This window comes from Salarias fasciatus, chromosome 22, assembly GCF_902148845.1.
Source record: "Salarias fasciatus chromosome 22, fSalaFa1.1, whole genome shotgun sequence".
Lineage (NCBI taxonomy): Eukaryota > Metazoa > Chordata > Actinopteri > Blenniiformes > Blenniidae > Salarias > Salarias fasciatus.
The window spans coordinates 26083907-26104941 of record NC_043765.1 but is presented as its reverse complement, the minus strand read 5'-3'; the positions used below and the strand labels follow the sequence as shown (position 1 = coordinate 26104941).

The following is a 21035-nucleotide window of genomic DNA, read 5'->3' as shown; positions in this document are numbered from 1 at the left end:
TCAGCAAAAAAAAAACTTGAGGAAAGATTAGTGAGCAGGATAGCAGTTCTGTCTGGAAGCAGAGTCAACAGTGAAGTGGAATTTAAAAGGAAAAGCCTGTTTCTGAAGGTTTGAGGTGTCTTTAGAGCTGTACCAATAACCGTCTGCTGATTGAATCGATGAGCGGGATTTGCTCTAAATGTGCTGTTAATCCCTGATCTGAAGCTTTTGTGGTTCGGATTCCTCCCAGAAGCCACTCGGTTTATGTTTTTTTTAACTCTGTTAACAAAGTTGGGAAACACAAAGGGGATGAATTCAGACTGCAAGTTCCCCGCACACCAGGAACGTTCAGGGAACAGAATGGACGGATGAGTCCAGTTTACCTCGTTTACCTGTTTCAGACATACCATAAATGGGCTTCGTTGTCTGTAATTTACAGGTTTGCTGGTTTGATTCCCCATCTCTCTCCTGAAAGAATCCTAGAGCAAGACACTGAACCCCGGACTGCTCCCCATGGACGGACTGAGCCTCTCCATTTCTGTGTGAATGGGTGAATGTGATTAATAATGGAAGAAATATCGTCCGATCGGTTGAATTCTGAGGACCAAAAGCATAAAACTTAACTGGTGAAGTTATCGAGATTTCCTCCGACTCTGGTGATTCCAGAACCAGCCCCCCACCCCTGACTGAGTACGAAGGACTCACAGTGTTAACAGCGGGTCTGTATAAATTAGAAAAAGAAGGGTAAAATGGCTCAGTGGAGTATTTAAGGCTTTCAGTTTGGCGGCCGTCCAGAGCGGAGGGGATTTCAGTCGTCAGGAATCCGTCACTGCCCCGTTCCGCATTATCGTCTTGTAAGAGTAATTGCGAACGAGCGTCCTTGTTAAATGTGCGTATGGATGATTTAGGCGGCATCTCAGCGCTGCGCCGGCGCCGTGTGATCATTAAAAAGCCATCGGCAATCCGGGCGCTTTTGATGACTTCTGCGCCTCGTACTGTACGGCCTCGCAGAGGAAGACGTCGCTTCGCTCCGATCCTCTTGTTCTGCGAGCTGAGGCGCCGCGTGTGATCTGTTCTCATTATCCCCGCCCCTTCGCCGGCGCCGCCGCTTCGTTCTCCCCTCCCGTCTGTTGGAGGGCTCTTCAGCCGGCCCACGGTCTTCAGTCTCACCCCCTCTAATTTATATCCCCCCCCCCCCCCCCCCCCCCCCCCCCCCCCCTCTCCAGGGTGAATGCTGCGTAAGAGGCTTGTGTTTTCCTCCCGCTCCATCACAGGCGTATTTATGATGCTCCTGCTGCGCCGGCGATTAGTCAGGGTCGCCGTCTCGCCTCGCCGTGGAAGCCCAGCTCCGTCGGACGGTCGTGCCGGAGGTCCGGCGAGGAAGCGCTGCACCTTCGGCCATTTATCTCCCTCCCGGGCCTCTCCTGGCTGCCTGGCAGCGTCTCCCGGCTCCAGAGTTATGCTCTCACTGCGTCTTCTACACTTTCACCCCCCCCACACACACACACACACACACACACACATTCACACCCTTAATAGAATTCAATTAACACCGTCTATGAAGTCTGGGGTTTTAAACCAACATCTGGCGCTGAAATTAAACAATCTCCTCCAGCAAATTACAAAGATGGGGAAAGAAGAAAAAAAACCTTTCCAGGTGGAGGAATTAAAGCATCTCCAGGTTATTCATGAGTGTTGGAAGGGGGATTGGAGCAAGTGCTAAATGTTAAGGAGGTCACTGTACTGGACCGAGGAAATGGTGAAAACCGTCAGTGGCCGTGGCCTTTGGGTCAGGGCTGTCCTGACCCCGATGCCGGTACGATGTTTCAGATCTGAGTATCAGTCGATCCCGGCTAGCATCTGTTAGTCTGCATTGAGTTTTATTTTGAAAAAATGCTTCAGTTCTGTCAGTGCTTCTTTCCTGCGTCCCACTCCGTCACATTTCATGCACTTTTCGCCATGGGAATGAACTCCAGACTGAGGTGGTTAAGAAGAATCAAATGGATGGATTGAAAGCTTCGTCTCTGTTCGTTCGGATTCGGTGTAAAATGGACTGTTCTACCAGCAGTAATGGGTCTTCATCATCCACTTTGCCGCAGTTTGTACTTCCTCTATCGGGCGGACGTGTCTTCACACCCTCTGAAATACGGCCGAACCACTCGGGACACGTAAAGCATATTTTTTTTAATTTGAGTCTGATTCTGCTAAAGACGATCTTCGCTGCTTAAGTCGAGCCACCATGAATATTTTCCGTCCAGATAATTGGCAAAGCGGTATGAAGCGTTTCTGCTGAATTTAAAATTCAGCAGGAACTTTATGTAAAGGGAAGATGGCAGGTGATGCTTCGCGGACTGCGTCCAAACAGCATTTTCTTCTGGCACAGAAACCTTGGCGGAGCGTTTGATGAAGCGCCTCCGCCGAGAGAGAGAGAGAGAGAGAGAGAGAGAAAACATCGCAGGTGTGCAGAGTTTCTTTGACAGCGAGATAATTAAAGTTGGTGTACGGCACATTCAGAGGTTTTACTCCTGGACGCCTTTTTACGAAATCTCCGCTCGCGTCATCGTTGGTTTTTGAGGCTCGACCATGAAGCCGTTTTTCAGAAGCCAGTCCTCTCATGAGGCTCAGGAAAACATTGTTTTGTAGTTTTATAAATCCACATTCGCTCTGGATCGGAACATGTTGATTTGCTGTTGTGGTTTGAGGATGAATAAACGTCGTCACTTATATAAGCTGGGATGTGGTAGATGAAGACGGAGAGCGAGAGACTCCAGTTCTTCCTCCCAGATTTCTGCCCCGTCATGGGGAAGCCTCTCAAACGGCATTTAAAGCGTCACTGAAAGCGGCATTAATGAGATTTTTTGCTGCCTCTTGCAGGCTTTGCCGGATGTTTAGTGAAATCCTGCTCATCCAGCGGAGGGATGAATCCCTCTGATCAGCAGGCTCATAGAAAATTAGTCGAAGGGAAAAAAAAAGGAAGAAACATTTTGCGGCCCGCTAGCGCCATATCTGATGAAACACCGAGGACGATCCCGGGCAGCGAAGATCCGCCCGGTTGTATCGATGAGCAGGCAGGCAGGAAAACAGAAGATCCAGAGAAGTTTGACTTCTGTTCTCAGTTCCTGCTCTTTATTGGACGGTTTAAGAGAAAGAGCTCAGAATGCGTTGAGACAGGAGGACGAGCCAAACACAGATACGACATTCCGGGAGCGGCGTCTCGCGACGAGCCCGGATCTTGTTTGGCAAATTACCCTCGCCGCCGCTCAAGGAGAAGGGCGTCTGGTTTCAGGTGCACTTATCCGTTTGCTCTGTCGGCTGTGACGGCGTCTCGAGGGGCGGCGGGCGATCCACGGGCCTGCTCCACAATCGCCCCTTGATGAGCAATTAGCATTCCCGACGCTACGTTCGCTAGCTCATTAGCATGCGGGAGTTTGAGAAGAAGAAGTCCCGCGTTGGCTCGATTCCCCCGACGCCGCGCAAAAACGCAAATAATTCATTCCCACAGCGGTTACGCCTCTTGCCCGTGTGACATTGACAGATCCATTAGAATTTTATTTGTTTTTAAGTAAACATCTCGTCTGGCGAAGCGGCTCGCGCAGCTTTTCTAATTACGCCGGCTCACCCGGAGAAGGAGGCCCGCGCCGGGGAAGCAGGAGGAGGCTTGGAAGGATGGTTTTAATGAGGGGAATCATCGGAACGTGTCTGATGGTGACATTTCCTCCCGGAGCTGGAGGGCTCTCCATGAAAAAAAAGAAAAGCAAGGCCTTCACCGCGGGCCTCGCTCCCCACCGCCGCCGCCGCCCTCTCTCGTCCGCCGGCACGCCGCGACACAACAAGCAGCCGGCTCACGCAGGAGGCAATTAAAAAAAAAACCCTGATCTGCTCACGCGCCCGGAAACAACGCCGGCTCGGCCGCTGGTGCTGCTGGTGATATTTGTTTGTCAGCAGGAACATGTCAAAGCAGCGGCCCGGAAACAGAAGTCTGGGAAGCGTAGGACGCGTCTCCATCCTCCAAACTTTCACATTTCTCAGGAAAACAGATGGAACTTCAAAACGGCAGACAGAAGAGCGGCGACACGGGGAGAGCGGGGCGAGCAGGACGCCGCTGAGCGGAGCTGGCAGCGAGTCAGAGCGGCTCTTTAACGCCGGCGGCTCTGCTGCCAAGGCTTTAATTCGATGCGTTAGCGAGGAGGGTCCGGGGACCGCGGCGGCCCGTCTGCCGGGCCGGGGCCAGGCTGAGCGATGGGTGGATCTGCGGCGGGCCCCCCCCTACAACGCCGCGCCGTACGTCTTCTAAATGAGCAGCCCGCCTGCGTCCGGCGCCGTCATTCCTCAGCTCAGCCTCTGGCGGCGGGTCCCGCGCCGCTCTCCGGCCGGCTGCAGCCGTACAAATCACGCCGTGTTTGTAAACCGAGGAGGCTCGTTTCGGTCTGCAGAAGCGCGGGTCAAAATGATTCAACCAGGAACCAGGATCACTGGGTTTTTTTTGTTTTTAGAAGGCTGGCGCTGGAAAAGAACCGCGCTTCACAGGTTGTAAATGAAACAGATTATCAGTAGAGATGTATGGAGTCGGTATCAGGTCAACTCTGAACCCTAACCCTCAGGTCTCAGCCCTCTATAACAAGCTAAATGTTCAACAAGGCACACTGGACTGCCAGATACATTCTTAAATATTTTCTTTTATTTAACATTTAGATCATAAATACTTTATCATACTTGGAAAAAACTGTTATTTTGGCTTCAGATAACTACGTATTTTATCTATATGATAATGAGACAAACTGTAGAGGAAATAATATGAAGTAGAAAGTGTTTTTATTTCCCAGCAGATTATGCTTTCAACCAGTATGGCTGTTTTTATTTGAAGGTGGATCTTTCTAAATGCGAACTGAAGAAGGCTAACAAGACAGTTAAAATACAGACGCGTCTTTATCGCAGCCTTCTGGCTTCACTGAGCCCAAACATGGCCGACAAATGTAAACACTGCTGAAGTTTATCACGAGCTTGCAAATTATTTTTCGCTGAACCACAGCTTGTGAAATCACCCTATAAAGTCATGTTTGAAATACCAGCCCACATTTAAAATATATGGTTATATAAATGTGAATCATCACGTAAATATGGCCGACAGTGGAAAAATAGATTATGACTAAGATTGATTATGTATGATTTAACAAATCTAGGCTAAAAATCAAGATGGAAAATCAAACAATATCACCATTTTTAACAAGAGAATATAATTCCTTTATATGTTTCTCAGTTTGTATTTGCATATTTTGGACGTTCTTCTGGTTTGATCAGCTGATTGGAGATATCACCGTTTTATTCGGTTCTGTTCCGAGTCTTTTGCGTCCGGTACCGCTGTCTGAATACGTTTTGAAGCCCGATCAGCCGTGAAATCACTTCTCCGTCTTCATTTCTGAATCAATCTCATCTGCAGTGCTTTTCTGCCAAGGACTTCTCGAATTGTGTTTTTCGGGAAAAAAAAAAAGAAAAAAAATCCCATTTCCCTTTGGGAATCGCTGTTTGTGTTGAAAGCTGGGAGTATCGGAGCGCCGTGGCAGTGGCCAATTAATGGAGGGAAACACTGGTTTTCCGTCGAGTGATTCATCAGTGAGTCGACCCGCCGACACACTCCTGATGATTGATTCTCTGTATTTGCGGCAAACATCATCTTGTCGGTTTTAACAGGTGTTGAAAAAGCTGATTTATTCCGACGGCGGACGCGAGCCGGTCGAGGAAAGGAAGGAGTTCGGACTGATTCTTCTCTGTAGTTTTGACCAAACAATCAGAAACGCAATAAAAACACAGCGAAGGAAGTCATCTCTCTCTGTGGGGATCATTGGGAAGGACCTGAATGAGGACCTGAATGAGGACCAGCAACACGGTCGCAAATTGGTCCTCCAAAGACCTCGCTATTCATTTTCACATTTTCTGAAGTGTTTTCTGCCCAATTAAACAAGAATACGCCGCGTTAGTTCAACACAAACTAAAGCCAAAAAAAACAGGAAAAAAAGAGCGGCTTTCAATGCATGTGGTTGATGCGATAATGGCGAACGCCGCCATTAGCCGGCGCACGGGGCCGGGTCACCTTCACAGGCTGAGAGCCGGGGCTGTTGTTGTCCTCCCGTCAGCGGAAGAACCCCCCTCCGCTCCTCTGGCGCTGCCGCCCATTATTCCTGGCGGTCCGGGTGACCCCGTGGCTGCCGTGTCATTTTCTCACCGCAGGGCTAATTGCGCCAAATGGCGGCGCGTTCGGAGGGGGAGAGATGAGCCGGGCGGGCGGCGCCGACCGCCCGCTGCCCGGCATTAGCTGTAATTTAGTCGGTGGCCACAAAGATTCTGCGGGAGCTTTGACGCATGGAGACATTTATAGTGACCCGGAGCAGAACAATATAACAAGGCTTGACCAATTTCCTCCCGTTAGCATGCTGGTGACGGCGAAAGTTTGTTCCTGACTGAGGTTGGCTCTCTCTTTCCTCCCGTAGCTGGCTGTACCTTTGACGAGGACTCGGACCCGGGTCTGTGTGAGTACCGCCAAGGCCAGGAGGACGACTTCGACTGGCAGCTGATCCGGACCTACAACTGGCCTCACCCGACGCCCGATCTGCTGCGAGGTAGGAGGAGCCGCGGGTTGACCACCGGGGACGCCACGAGGTTGACGATTCAAGAGAGAAAACACTGACAAATATCAAAAATGAAAAGGGAGTGCTGTGAAAATCACTGAATAGAACACATTTATAATGCTGAAGGCGATGCAACATATCAGTAGTTACACCAAAATATGCCCCAATTCTATTGTTCAATATTTAAAACCCTCTATTTGGTTTAAATTTTGTGTAATCGTTAATAGAGATGCTAATGTTTAGTGGGGAAGTTGTGATATAATTCACACATGGTGGATCTTTAGGTTGTTTTGCTCCAGAATCTAATTAATACAAGCCAATTAAACAAAACTTTATTGACGTGACAACTTAGTGACAGTAACAACTAGCTTCCTGAGGATGGAATAAAGTGACGCTGACTCACATTTGCTAAAGTCGGTTAAACGAATTATAAAACTGGACACTGGAACTATTTCATGCAACAATTAGTCAATTCATTTACTTATCTGTTGTTGATAAGCACAGATTTGTAGCTTAAACCGCTGTTTTGGAAATTGCTGCTCCTACTTTTTGTTATATAAACTTTAAAACAGGTGATTCAACTAACAAAACTGTTTTGTACTCCTGATTTTCATGCTAGCTGTTGTTAGCATTAAATTGCTAGCTGCTTGCTGGTTAGCGCTAGCTGTTGCTTTCAGCTTGACAGATTAGGAGTGAATGTTTTAGACTCAAATGATCGTTTGCTGTACTTCCAGCACCAGGAAGCATGAATTGGTAACTCATTGACTTTCTTTGTGTTAGTTTAAGTACATTCTGTGCCGTTTAGCGCGACTAGCATCTGCGCGCGCTGGACGATATTAGCGGCTGCTGTTTGCTTCCGCATTTCTGTCAACTGGCGTTATTTCTGCATTTCAGTTATTTTTACACATTTTTTTAAAGGTGAATTTCCACATATCTGGTTTGAGCGGTCCTGTTAATGTCTCGTGAGAGCGGCGAGGCGGCGATGGGAACATGGCGGCGCCGTTTTCTTTCCTCATAATAGCTGCTGGTACGAACCAGGCAGGTGCTGGTTTTGAAGCTCGTCTCGTTTCTGCACAAAATCCGTCTTCACACTGAGCGCAGCTCCACGTCCGGGCCGCTGACCACAGATCGCAGCACACACACACACAGCAGCTGCTCCACCGTGTGTGTGTGTGTGTGTGTGTGTGTGTGTGTGTGCGGCCCCCTCCATTGGACTGTGCTCGTGTTGGACGGCTCTCATGTGTGAAAAGCAACAGGTGGAAACGAACATCTGCTCCCAGCAGACTCTTCCAGGCTCCAGTAGAAGGTGTCGTATTGTCTTCACAGCAAATATTCAGAGTGATCATTTTCAAAGAAAACGCCGTTCTGTGAGCAAAGGAGAGGCAGCGGCGTCATTTTTATTTTTGTCTCAGGAACATGTGTGCACAGTCGCTCCTGGAAGGACAATAAAAAAAAAAAATGAAATAAACCAAGAGAGACTTTTATAAACTGAGCAGATGAGATTCGGCGGGACTCGGGTCTCGAAGCGAGCGTCCCGCCGTAACGCCGGTCAGATCTCCGAACCGCCTTCAGACCGCTCCGCGCTTCATAAACCAACCGAGATCTTTTAAAAATTAACAAGCAAGGCCTGTCACGGCGGCGGCGCCGCTCATCCATTTTAATACCCGCCATTCCGCGGCGACGGCGTCCTTGACGGTTCATCATTAGAGCGCGTAAAGCTGCGAGGCGACGTCTCCGGCGGTCCGAACGCCGCCCCGCCGGGGGCGGTTAATCCCTCATAACTTCCACTTCAGGTTCATTATATTACAATAAAAAAAAGTGATTTATTTTAAAAGTCCCAGCTGGATAGTACGCATAAAAGAAAACAGGAGTTTGTGAATGTGAACACACTCGTCCGAGTCTCTTTGGGTGTTTATCTCGCCGAGCGTATGGAGCCACGGCGAGGGGCGCCACCTGATGGCGCTTCAAGGATTGTTGCCCCAGTTTCACTTCACAGCTGGAATGGCCGAAAAAGTTCAGTCTTCTTCTCTCTCAATGTTTTCAGGGTCAAATAATTTTATTTACCAAAGAATTAAAAGGTAAAATCGAGCAAAAGAAACTTCAGCTTCTCCATGATGGAAGCGCCCGAACAAACAAAGTAATATATAGATGCATATCTATAATGCGTATATGCACAGTGAAACATTTAGTTTGCGTTCATTTTAACAGTGTTTTGTGCAGGAATGTTGTGTGAAGTGACTGAAGATCCTGATTTCAGGTGATCAGAAAGTCTCCTGCAGATCCACACAAACTTAGAACGTGTTGCTTTGGCGAGAATCAAGAATAAAACCTGCTGAAGTGAAAATGCTAATCTTTCGTCGTGTTTTGGGCGACCCTTGGAGCTGCTGACAATGCAACTTTTTTACAACACGCCTCCCAAAGTGGAACTTTTTGGAACCGCTCTGACTCCGTCTCCATGGAAACGAGGGAGAATAAGTTTTCATAAACCCCGCTACCCTGACCTCAGTAAATCACATTTAATTCAAATTCAACCAATGAATTTAGTCCAATCGCTGTAACTTTCCGATATTTTACACTCGCACCGATTTCATGACGATTGTTTGAATTGAATTTAACTATTACAATCGTGACTTCCTGGATGGACTAGTAAATAGTTCTCTCATCGCTAACTTTCTTCCACTCTTTCATGTGAAACACTGAACTGAACTTCTGCTCATTCGTGCGTCTTTGACTTTTCTATAACCTTCGGTCGACACTTCGTGCTGCTACTGTACCGAGGGACGCCCATCAACGGCGCTTATCTGATTACCGCCGCCGACCTTTTAGCGGCCAAGCCAGCCGCCAGCTTCCACGTGAACACACACTCGGCACAAACACACGGCCCCCACACTCCGGCGAGTCGCGGTCGCAGGTGATTATGTGCTGATAGAAGAGGAAATGTCACCAGGGCCACGGCGAGGAGCGCGTCCGCCGCGGTTTAATGACCCACTGCGATCGCCAGGCGGTCATCAAGCCGCAGACTCGGTTTTATAATCACATTTCTGGATATTGAAGCATGTCTGGAGATATTTCACCATCTCCACCAGAATTTCAGTTATTAACAGTGTTTTTTTTTTTTTTTTTCCACGGCGGTCTCCTATGAAGCCGGCTTGCCGCTGCTTTTATGCGCTGTGTTGTTTTTCCCCGACGGTTCATTACGGCGGCTCTGCGAACGCTCCCAATGAAATGACCACGCGTTGAACGAAAACAAATTTCCTGAAAAAAAAATAAATAAAAAAAGCCTGACTGGGATTGTTTGAGCGGCAGCGTTCTCGTCTGTTGCCTGAGGGGAAACGTCGGAGTCCAGACCTCAGATCTCGGCTCATTTCGATACGGTCCAGGCAGGATGATTGTAGTGGTTTTCGAGCAGGCGGGGTGGGACGGCGATGTTTGTTTGGCTTTGAAAAGTTACATGTGTTCGGCCAAGCTAATAAACCCTGAAAGAAAGAGGAAACGCTGCGTTTCCGGGGTGTAAAGTACACGTTTCATCTGCTTCTGCAGTAGACAAAATTTTCTCCCGTTTCCATGGAGACGGAGTCGGACCCTTTTCGAAAAGTTCCACTTTGGGAGGCGTTTTAAAAAACACCAAAATAAAAAAAAAAGGTTCGCATTTTCACTTGACAACATCGTGTAAACGGGAGCTGAGATTAGGACATGTTCCGACCAACCGACCAGCTGCCCACCTCAAGCCCGGAGTGTGTTTTCACCCAACTCCATGTCAAAGACGCAAAGTTCCACTCCGCTGGAGGGCGTCTGCATAATGAACCCGTAACAAGCCCACACCATTCCAGTGGAGACTGCAGGAACCAGAACACCACCAGGTATTGAACTTATGATACTGGAGTTAGAATTATAAGCAGCCAGAATCGAGGAGCTTGAGATTATTTCCATTAAATATTGATTTTTCCAGGCATCGTTTCACGCGCCGTGTGCTCCGATACGGGGGATGTTCTGAATCGTCCACAGCTCCGTGGACGCTGGATCAGGGGTTTATAACATACAGCTCAGAGTCCACGGCAGCACAATGATTTGAAACTTTAGAAAGATGTTGACTGGAGCGTTTCAGTACTGGACCTACGTTGACACTGAGATCCGAGCCAGTCGATCAGTAATAGAGGCATCGGCCTTATTGATGAAGGAGCATCGGCATCATTAGGGCAGATTTGCAAAAGCATTCATGCTAAACGCTGCAAAATGATCGAAAAATGGATCATTTCAGTACATGGTCTGTCCTTATGAATGCCCATATACAGTAACTGCCATTATTGTTTACAGTGTGTTATATATTATATGGCTTTTGGACGTGGTTTTCATGGTTTTTTTGGCCTGTAAACACATAAACTTTTCTGAACCGTCGTGTGAACGAGACCTAAAAATCCAGCAATGTTGAAACCAGCTGTTTTATTAAACAATATTCAATGAAATTCAAACTTTTTAATTATAATGTAATTAAAGTGAAAAACGAGCTGATCGGACTGAAGGTCTGGTGAAACCTGACTGATCGGACTGCGTTGGGCCCGCAGGTGAAAAACCGTTTCAAACCCTCCGATCCAGATATAGCTAACCTATCAGAGCCCGTCTCAGCCCGATGCTCGTTCCTTTCCTCTCCCGGCGCCGCGGCGTGTCTCGAAAGCCTTTCAACGGATCCATTTCCGATTGGATTTCGCCTCGTGCCTCACTTTTGATTTAGAGTGCGAGCGGCAAACCTTGACTGCTGCTTAACAGAGAGAAGGCAGAAAAAAAATACAGAATCAACATTTGTGCTGCTCCGTGCAGCCGGAAAAGGCGAGCCGCGGCGGCGGCGGCGGGATGCTGGATTTGTTGCCTCCGGGCAGCTGTGAACTTCATCACCTCGCGAGGTGTTTGGCAAATAAACACAGCTTTCAGGGTTTGTCTTCATATCCGGAGTCGGCCGTTCCGCGCGGACGCAGATCCGCTTTCAGATGGTAGAGCCACTAACTGTGACCTCTTCCGGGGTTCGGGAAGCCCTCACACCTTCCCGGCGGTGAGGAGAACGGGAGCGGCGCCCCGGAGGGTCGACTCCACCTCGTCAGGCTTTCAGGAAGTTGTGTTCGGTTCCAGCGCTGTTTATTGTGAGTCAGATTTACAAAAGCTGCAGAAGCCTCTCGTCTATTGAGATTTTATTAAGAGGACCAGGATTTGCACGCCTGTTTGTCACGTGGTTCAGGCCTCCTTTATATGAATCACTCTGCTGATTTCTTTACTTCTTCAGGCTTTTTGGCAACATTTATGAGTCATTTTGGGAGCCTTGTACATGAAAACAGCGCTCAGAGTCACTGAAAACGTTTCCTAAACAGATCCCAAGGTGGAACTTTTGGAAATCCGTCTCCATGGAAACAGAGGAAAACATAACTTTTCTGAAATGTGCGTTCAAATAGTTCTTCTGCATTTACAGTGCGCTGTTCTCATGTTCGCATGTATGCGTATGTGGTTTCATAACAAAAACAAACAACAGCACCAACTAGTGGCCCAACATGCCAGCTACAGCATTTCTGCTGTTTCCAGTCAGATCAGCATGGTTTGGAACTCATTTCAAATCCACCAGTTCTCTCTGAAGCTAAACTTTAGATTCATGAATGCTCCAATTGATAGCTTAAAAAAAAATCTTATCGGAAGAACTTACGGCGTGTGAAAGGTTCACAGTCGGTTTTGCATTTCCGCTTAAAACACGTTGAAAACAATGGGATGAAAGCCTTCAAATTGAATTTACAAGACGAAACAAGCTATCGCGGGGAGATGTTTCAGTTCTTCCAGGTAGGGAAGCAGAGGCTCCGTCCTCTCATCAGGATATTCTGCCTGTGGTTCACAGGCTGATGCAACGAAGCCTCAGAAGGAGGTTGAAACAGAGGAGGCGCTGCCGACCCGCCGCCAGACCCGCCTCCTCCCGTCAGCCGCCGCCGCCGCGGCTCGCGCGTCCTCGCCGGTCTTCCATCTGAAGTCGGTAATGGATGTCAGGGCGGTGCGTACCGGTACGTGCCGGCCGTGCGCCGCCGTTGATTTGAGCCTGACAGTCTCATTACGGCGGAGCCGCTTCCAATCATCGCCCTTTGTGACAGCCTGTTTAAATTCGCCGTGTATCAACACAGGTGGTCCCATCCAATCTGCACTTTACATGTGTTTATTCAAAGGAGGGTCTCTCTTTTTCCCTTTTTCCTTTTTTTTTTTTTTTTTTTTTTCATCCCAGCCTGGAAATGTCTCCACACAGGCAGGCTATTGTCTGCAGGAAGAGGGAAGCTGTTGGCGAATCGTAGGGTTCTCGTAACTCGCTGAGAGAAGGTGTTTTCAGGCAGGATGAGTTGGACGCCCACCTTTCCAGACGAAGGTCCGGCTGTCGGAGGGACGTGCTGAGAGGCCACTTCCAGAAGTCATCCATTAACCATCGGCTGTGCATGGTTAATGTATGACTGCTATAAGGAGGGAGGCCGAGAGCAGCGCGTATGCAAAACACAGGTGAGGAGAAAGAATATGGAGTCTTTTATCCACCGGGACAGTAGGAGAAATGTCCTTTTCTTCAATGTTTCTACCTTTTAATCCTTTTTTTGACAAGTTTTGGCAGTGATGACAGAAGGAAAATAGTGTTTTTTTCAGCTTCATCGATACGGAGTCAATTCTCTAACTGCCTCACCACGACTTTTGTGTGCAGACTTTCTTCTGCGATGTTTCCAACGATCGTCCCTCGTCAAGGTCAACAAGTTTAAAAAATGTTAAATGGTGTGAAACATCGGAGCCAATCTTCATTGTGTTTACTGCATCTTTAATTCATATTGGGAGAAAAAAGGTGACATTTAGCAAAGCATTTTATTTCATACAGCGGTGCCGTGATTCCAGTAAAACAAAGGAAAGCAGTGGCCTTTATCAAACTGAAGTGTTTTCCCTCCCTGCCTCCAGGTGGCAGTGTTGTAATTTATCATAAGCTGTTTGATAGGGAGAAGAAGTATGTGAAGTTTTTTCAAACTAACTTCAGGCAAATGTAATATTTTACATTATTTAAATTATTAACATATAAATTAACAACCTAAAAACTGAATGTTGGTCCATCTGTGAATGTTACAGTACAGAACAGACGCATCACAATTGTTATCAAAATGTGATTTTTGCTGCTGACGGAGTGCCTGGACTCACCTGGTGGAGGACCAGAGAAGAGGGATCCCTGGCTTCGTTCCCACCAGGAGGAGCTTTTCCTTATCAGCTGGTAGGATCCCGCAATCCACGCATTGCGCTAATATATATTTTGTGCAAGCTTCAGTCAACACTCAGTGCACTCTAAAAGAACCCAAAACTGAACTCAGTGAAACTTGAATTCAATTCTGTTCTCCAGTATTTTGTTTTGAACTTTACATTTTGTGTTGATTTAAATATTATCCTAATACAGAGAGTAATCTGACAGTGCAGTATTGCATGGTTTTCATTTCTTTATACAAGTCTGATTACCTTAGTTATTTTGATATATTTAGTCATTTTGAATTCTAGGAGAACTCTTTGTTATAATTGTGTGAAAATCATATTGACTCCTAGACAAAGTTTCTACATCGGAAAGTCTCTGTTTGCTGTAGCGTTTATGTTTGGAAGAAAGTAATGTGCACATATTGATGAATTACTTCCAGCTGGCTGGAAAAAAAAGGGTTAGAAAGAAAAAAAAAAGAAGAAGAAAACTTCAGGCCATCTGATAATGTGTTTCAGAACAGAGTGCACCATGGTGGCCGATCTAATGGGAAGACTGGTGGAGGGAGGAGGCCAGAAACAGACGGATGTTAAATCAGCTTGTTGGAGACAGAGGATGAACTAAAGACCCACTTTAAGATAAACACGGATTTCTCTGAGAAAATATCCTTCTGTGGAGTTTTATATAATGAAAGAAGCTCTCAAACATTAGCATAATGGAACCCTTTTATCAGTGGGAGGAAAAAAAAAAAACAATAGAGTCGCTGTTAAAAAAAAAAAAACCTTACCTCGTTAAATTATGTGCAGGGCAAATACTCACTCCAGATTTCCAATAAAGTCTGAAAATACAAGATAGGAGCTCAAGCATTTATAACTTTCAGCACTGGTGGGATGTAAATACTGGGCTGCAATAATTTAGTAATATAAGTTGAGTTTTCATTGTGGTATCTTTAGTTTTTTTTGGAAAGATCTTATAGGAACTATTTAGGATTTAATGATAAAACTACAGAGACATTTTTATGAATAAAGTAGAAATTAATAAAGAAAGTACTAGAGAGACACAGAAAACATTTTTTAAACTCAGCATACATTTCATGATCAAATTCTTGTAACACATTGCTTATTAATTTATATTTCAGTGGAAGTTGGAAAAACATTTTTTTTAAATGAACTTATGAAGTGAGCCTTCATCCAAATCCAGAAGCTCAACATCGATATCAAAATGACCAGATATTTCAAAATAAAACCCTCTAACCTGCATTAGACGCGGGTTATGTTGTCTATTGATCCCAAAATCCATTAACAATCATGCTTTTTAATGGAAGTCACGACACGTGGCCAGTAATTACCAGCGGTGTGCGGCCAGAGAAATGGATTTCATGGGGAATGGATTTCACTTATATGGCGTTTTTCCGCCGTTGGATCAGTCCCCAGAGCGCTTTACGCACTTCCACTTGGTTCACCTGGAGCTTCTGCGTCAACCAGCTGACGGCCACAACTCCTGGGGACGTAGAGGGATCGATCGCAGAGCTGCATGAAACTGGAAACGTCGACTTTCCTTTTCATGTGGCACGATTGGCAGTGACGCCGTGAGTTTTAACTTTGGCTTCAAGCTGCTGTCCAGACTATCGGAGGAGTGCGACGTGTCGGCAGACTCTAGCGTCGAGGTGTTTCACAGCCTTTGTGTGCGGCTCGCTCATGAAGTGTAATTCAGACTGTAACGTTTTGAAGACCGCCGCTATATAAACCCATTGAAATGGATGAAATTGGCTTTGATTGGACAAGCTGACAGCGTTTATCTCCGCTCCGCTGCCGCCGCTGGAAGCGCCGCTCGTTGTATCAGTTAGACTGCAATCAGCCCGGCCGATACGGGCTGATCTCAACGCCTACGCAGCGGCGTCCGTTTATGTCTGGATTCTCACCTGTCACCGCTTTGTTACGGAATGCAGTTTAGCTTTCAGGTGTATTTTTACCCAACAGTGAGTTGCGTTGTGTAAGACAGGGAGGGGGATTGATTTGCTGTCAGGCCGTACGGACGGCCTGTTCCCATGGAAATTTATCTCTACCTTTAGAGATGTCTCGGGAGCGCGAGGCCTCCTTCTCGGCCCGCTGCGTTTTCAGAGCCTCGGCGAGGAGCGCCGGGCTTCGGATTTTGCTCCGCGACAATATGCAAGGTCAGGCTTCTGCGAGGCGCCTCGCTCGCCCAATCGGCCGCGGCCATCACGCGCCTTACCTCGACTTTTTCCAAGGGCTTTAAATTCTTCTCAGAGACGCTAAAGAGACTGCAATTGAGACAACAACTTAGTTTATTGGGCACCGGCAGCTCGATACTATTGATTTGCGCCCACCAGCCAGTGGAATACCAATGACATGAAACATTGCGGCTAAAAAGGAACATGTTACGCCCTTCAGCTTGGCAGGGTCTTTCTGTTTTCTTCTTTTTTTCTTCTTCTCCCATGACAGCGCTCCTTGTGGATCCCTCGGTCGGCTTGTCATTATCATGCAGGAGTCGTGATGCCAAGGCTGTGTGGGAAAAGACACGTAATTGGTGTGCATGAAAGATGCTCTTTCTGTTGTTTTAATAATAGAATCAAGCTTTTTTTTGTTTTTTTTTCTTGATCCAGCAAAGGCCCCTGATGGATGTTTTATTTATGTTGGATGACATTGGACGCATTGAGGGAACCTGCTAAAGAACACAGTGACGTGGAAGTGTGGGTCCAGATCAGGACGAAGTGTAAAAATAGCAGAGAAAACATTGATCAAATGTGACCTCGGTTTCTCATTTATTCAGTGGGTGTCTGACGACTCTAGCGGTGAAGTAAAGGATGCGGACTGGGGCTTTTGTCATTAGCCTGAAGGCACCGTTACCTGGGGGGGTTGTAGACACTCTGAAGATCTCAGGCGAGCGGCACCGTGGAGCATCGGCGCGTCCGTTGGGTAAGCTAACGTCTCCCTCTAAAACGCCGGGACAAAGTGGTGGAAGCGACGTCGACTAGTTTTTTTGATGTAAGACACTCTCTGACACTCCGTCTCTTTTGCACGTCCTGAAAAATAGATGCGCTTCATTCGTCGTTGGGTTTCGGAGCAGCAGCAGCCACCGGGGGAGCTTTTCTAACGCGCCGCTGCGTTCCGAATTGTTGACGTCGATGGAATGGACCAAACGCGAGCCGTCTCTGGAAGTTCCCCTTCTGCTAGTCGTCATTACTGAATCTGAGAGGAGGGGTTCTTCATGTCGTCGCAGGTGTCAGTTGCCGACCTTGTCTAACCCTCTTCACACTCCTGTTCTGCTTAGAAATCTGGATCCCTCAAGAATAAAGGTCTGGAACCACTGCTTTAAGGTGTGTCTGCTAAAATAGTAACAGTATCTTAGATCGATCACTTTCCCTTTGGACGTCACCGTAATCTAATGGGGGAATCAAAGAGGAACTGCAGGGACAAAAGGATTCCTCATGGAGAGGAAGGTATTTCCCTTTCAGAGAGTACCCTGCACCTCTTAAGTGGCAGTCAGATCACAGACATATTTATAACGCTCCCTGAAATCAATAGCCGCAGGCTAAAGGCATTAGAGGCATTTCTCGAGACTCTCTGAAGGGGAACCGCTCCACCAAGTGCATTTTCAAGTTTACGGATTCTTTAAGTCTCAGGCTGTCTTCTGCCATTTTGCAATCAGAAATATGCTTTTCATGGAGAGAAACGGCTGCAGACTCGAGCCATTAAAGTCCTTTTTGATCAGTTCTGGAGATGTTCTGAAGGAGAATCACTCACTGAATTCACTCACAACTGTGAAGAGTTTGATGTCTGTATTTCCACCACTAAAGGATTCTCCTAAACGAAATGAAGTACAAACACCAGGGAGACGGGAGGAAAAATACATTGTAAATGGACACCAAAAACACAATGAAAGTTTTTCTCTTGCAACTGAAACTTTAATGTTCTCCCTAAAAGTTACACAGAATCAGTACACAGCAGTTTCTATACCTTCTATGGAGTTCTCAAGGTCTCAAATTTCAGTGTCTGTCAATGAACGCTGTTTTAGTGAATCATTGATTGTGTACACAGAGAGATGTTTAACTGCATTTCTTTATATCTTATTTATAATACACATCCCTAGATCCATCTAAACCATCATAAGACTCTTGGAGTGTTGGAAAACGTCGATACTCGGTGTAGTTTGACATGATTTGAGCTCTCAACCCACTGAGACGCTAACGAACCGTGACGACTGACTGGTGTTTTCCAGTGTTGTTGTTCCTCTCCCATTGTATCGTCGGCTGATTAAATCAGCTGCACCGAGCCGGTGTGCCGGTGACACCCGTACGGCTAATCGCCCCACTCTGTTGGGGTAATCGTCTTCGGCCCGAGAAGGTCTGTAAATCAAAGACGAACACGCCCCGCCGCTCCACACGCCAGCGAGGATGATGGCCCTGCCGCGGAGGAACCGTTAATTGAGCGTTGACATTTTGGCAGTCAGTTGAATATTTCTGTATCAGCTTTTCCAAACACACATGAGAGGAGCTGCGCGCTCGGCCGCCCGCCGCCACTTTGAAACGGCGGCGGGGACGCATCGGCGGCGCTGATGGGAACGCACCTTTTCGCATTTAGAAAGAGCAGCAGGGAGATGACGCCTGCTTTTAGAGATCTGCCATTTCAGACGGACTCAAAACGCAAATACCAAAAGTCAGTGAGAGCCGCGGCTCGGCGGAAATCACCTCCCTGCACACCGCCGCCGCCACCGCCGCCGCTGCAACACAGTCGCCCAAGTCGGCGGGAAAGAAAAATCAAGCCTGGCCAAGCGGACTTCTGAGGATTCCCCCCCCTCCCTCTGTCTCTTGGGGGCTTTGACGCGACGCTCATTTCCCCAGCAGAACTTCAAACCGTTTACGGCTCCCCGTCTCCACCCTCTGCCCTCGCGCCCGGTCCCGCTCTGCAGGGCTTTCTCCTCCACGCCGCTGGCTTTGATGATCCGGGGCGCCGAGTGGAAGAAGAAAAAAACTAACTAGGGGAGACAGAATGACTCTTTGCATTTAAATGGCGCATTAACAGGGAGCGCTCTTTCTTGATCCTCCGACTTACTGGAATTTGTCAGCGTTTGCGGGAGTCTGATGAATGTTTCTGAAGGTACAGTGAGAAGTGCTCATGAGCACTCGGCCCAGCCGCCATCTGTCTTGTCGTGTTTTAATGCTCCGGGTTGACAAATCCCAGCCGTTTGCCACAGGGTGGTCAGTGTGGGCCAACATTTCATCGGTTGTAACTCTGGAAGAGACCAAAACGGGTGGCGACATACATTTAGTCGAGAAATTAGCTTCAGCTGCTGCAGCAAGCCGTCATCGCCATGGTAACAAACGAGAAATAGTAAAAATTAAACTACCACAAACTACAGCGATCAGTTAATCCAATTCTTTTAGTCAATTCCAATGATTTCCTTTGTAAAAAACATCGTTTTCAGCCGTTTCCATGTAAACGGAAAGGCAAAAACATGCATTTTTACTTTAAATCTTGTGTGTAACCTAAATTTTAATATTCGGTAAATCCACGATTTACAGAAAGCCACGATGAGGATGAAAGTGTTCCCAGTGTTTCCCCGAAGCTCTCTGGCGCCCCCTAGGAGAGGCCAGCAGCACTGCTCGTCTTAGTGAGTCAACACGGTGTCAAATCAAATTCTGAGAAATAACCAAATCTCAGAAAGAGAGCACTTTAAATTCAGGATGTTCCCGCTATTAGCATGCAGGATGTTCGCCATGTTCAACATGCGGCTGCATTAGAATAAATAAATCCAACCGAGTTGGTCACATAGTTTAGATACAGTCTGAAAACTGTCCCTGCGCGTTAGGCGTCTGTTTTGACGTGTCCGGCTCCAGAAGTTACTCACGGGGGGAAGCGCAGCGCAGCGCAGACGTGCATTATTCATGGGCTTGTAGTGCAGTTGGCTGAACATGAACCCGGGGCCACGCCTCCAGTCAGTTCGAGCTGGCTGATCATGAATAATGCAGCTGTTCAGTGAAAAGCAATCCAAACAGAAACGCTACAGGAGGGCCGACAGGAGGGGGGGAGGAAAAGTTGGACTTAAATCTCTTCAGGTCAGGACTAAAGTATTACTTTTTCATGTTAAACAGCCCGATCCGTGCAACTTATTGAGCTAAACAGTGAAACAACGGTGTCGAACCGAAACTACAAAACCAGTTAATCTAAACGTATTAAAACACATCCTGGTTTTTCATGAGGATCGTTACAGACAGAGCTCGGTTTACTTTCACTGGAAGTAAAGTGGCGAGAAAAACGTGGCAATTTTTGTTAAATTTGTCTGATTTGTGCATAAAATCTGACGTGGTGTTCATCTGGGGTCACACAGTGAAGCAGGTTAGCTCTGTAGCCTGGAGGCTGTCGGTTCGTCAGCTCGGTCTTTCCTGCAGTTTGCATGTTCTTCCTTGTGGGTTTGGTCCATGTGTTTAATTTTGATCTGAATTTCTTTTCAAGGGAAAATGGAAAACTTTGTGGCATGTTGGGCGTCAGTTTACACAACCACTGAAAACGCAACTTTTTGAAAACAAGGTGGAAGGCCTTTCATTCCAGCTACGTTTTCAGCATTCCTGTTTAAATTGACATTATAGTCTAGACATTGCCATGTCCATCGCTTTCTGGTCCTGTTATGGCTTCAGTTTAGGTCTTTTTATCGCCAAAATTCTGTTCTTTGGTGCAACATTTTACGCCACAACAGCAGACTTGTTGCATTGGATTGTAGGTGGGAGGTGTGGCGGACCGTCCAGGACGCCGTCGGGCCTCCGGACCCGTTCGTCGTCCTCCCAGGACTGACGCTCGTCTTCTGCTCGCGCCGACTCTTCAGAGACTCTGAAAATTCACTTTCATCTTATCAGACTCTGGGGAAACTTAAGGTGAGGACATAAACCTTGTGCGTGTGGCGTGCACGAGAATGACTCAGCCCACCTACAGACAGACGAGAGGAAAAAAAAAAGAAAACATACAGCGAGGGAAAACAGGTGGTTTCAGGACACTTGTTGTGTCTGCATATGAAAAGATACTGAGTTCTGATAAGCGGACGGAGAGCTTATAGAGCTGTCTTCACGTTTTTTTTTTTTTTTTTTATCGGAAAAGGAAGAATTCTCCATGTGGAACTTTAACTTGGACAGTGGCGTCTTATCCTCTCGTAGCACGCCGGACGATAAAGACTCAGGACAAACGGTGAAATTGCACTTC

At 47.1% G+C, this 21035-nt stretch overlaps 1 protein-coding gene across 1 annotated transcript in view; it reads left to right on the top strand.

Annotated features, from left to right (window-relative positions):
- The window catches only part of LOC115409847 (receptor-type tyrosine-protein phosphatase U-like), a gene marked incomplete at its 3' end in the record, with an annotated part of 218143 nt that overhangs the window by 54304 nt on the left and 142804 nt on the right, over positions 1-21035 (top strand). The window contains 1 exon segment of the mRNA XM_030121130.1: positions 6465-6593. Coding sequence (XP_029976990.1) covers positions 6465-6593 — 129 coding nt within the window.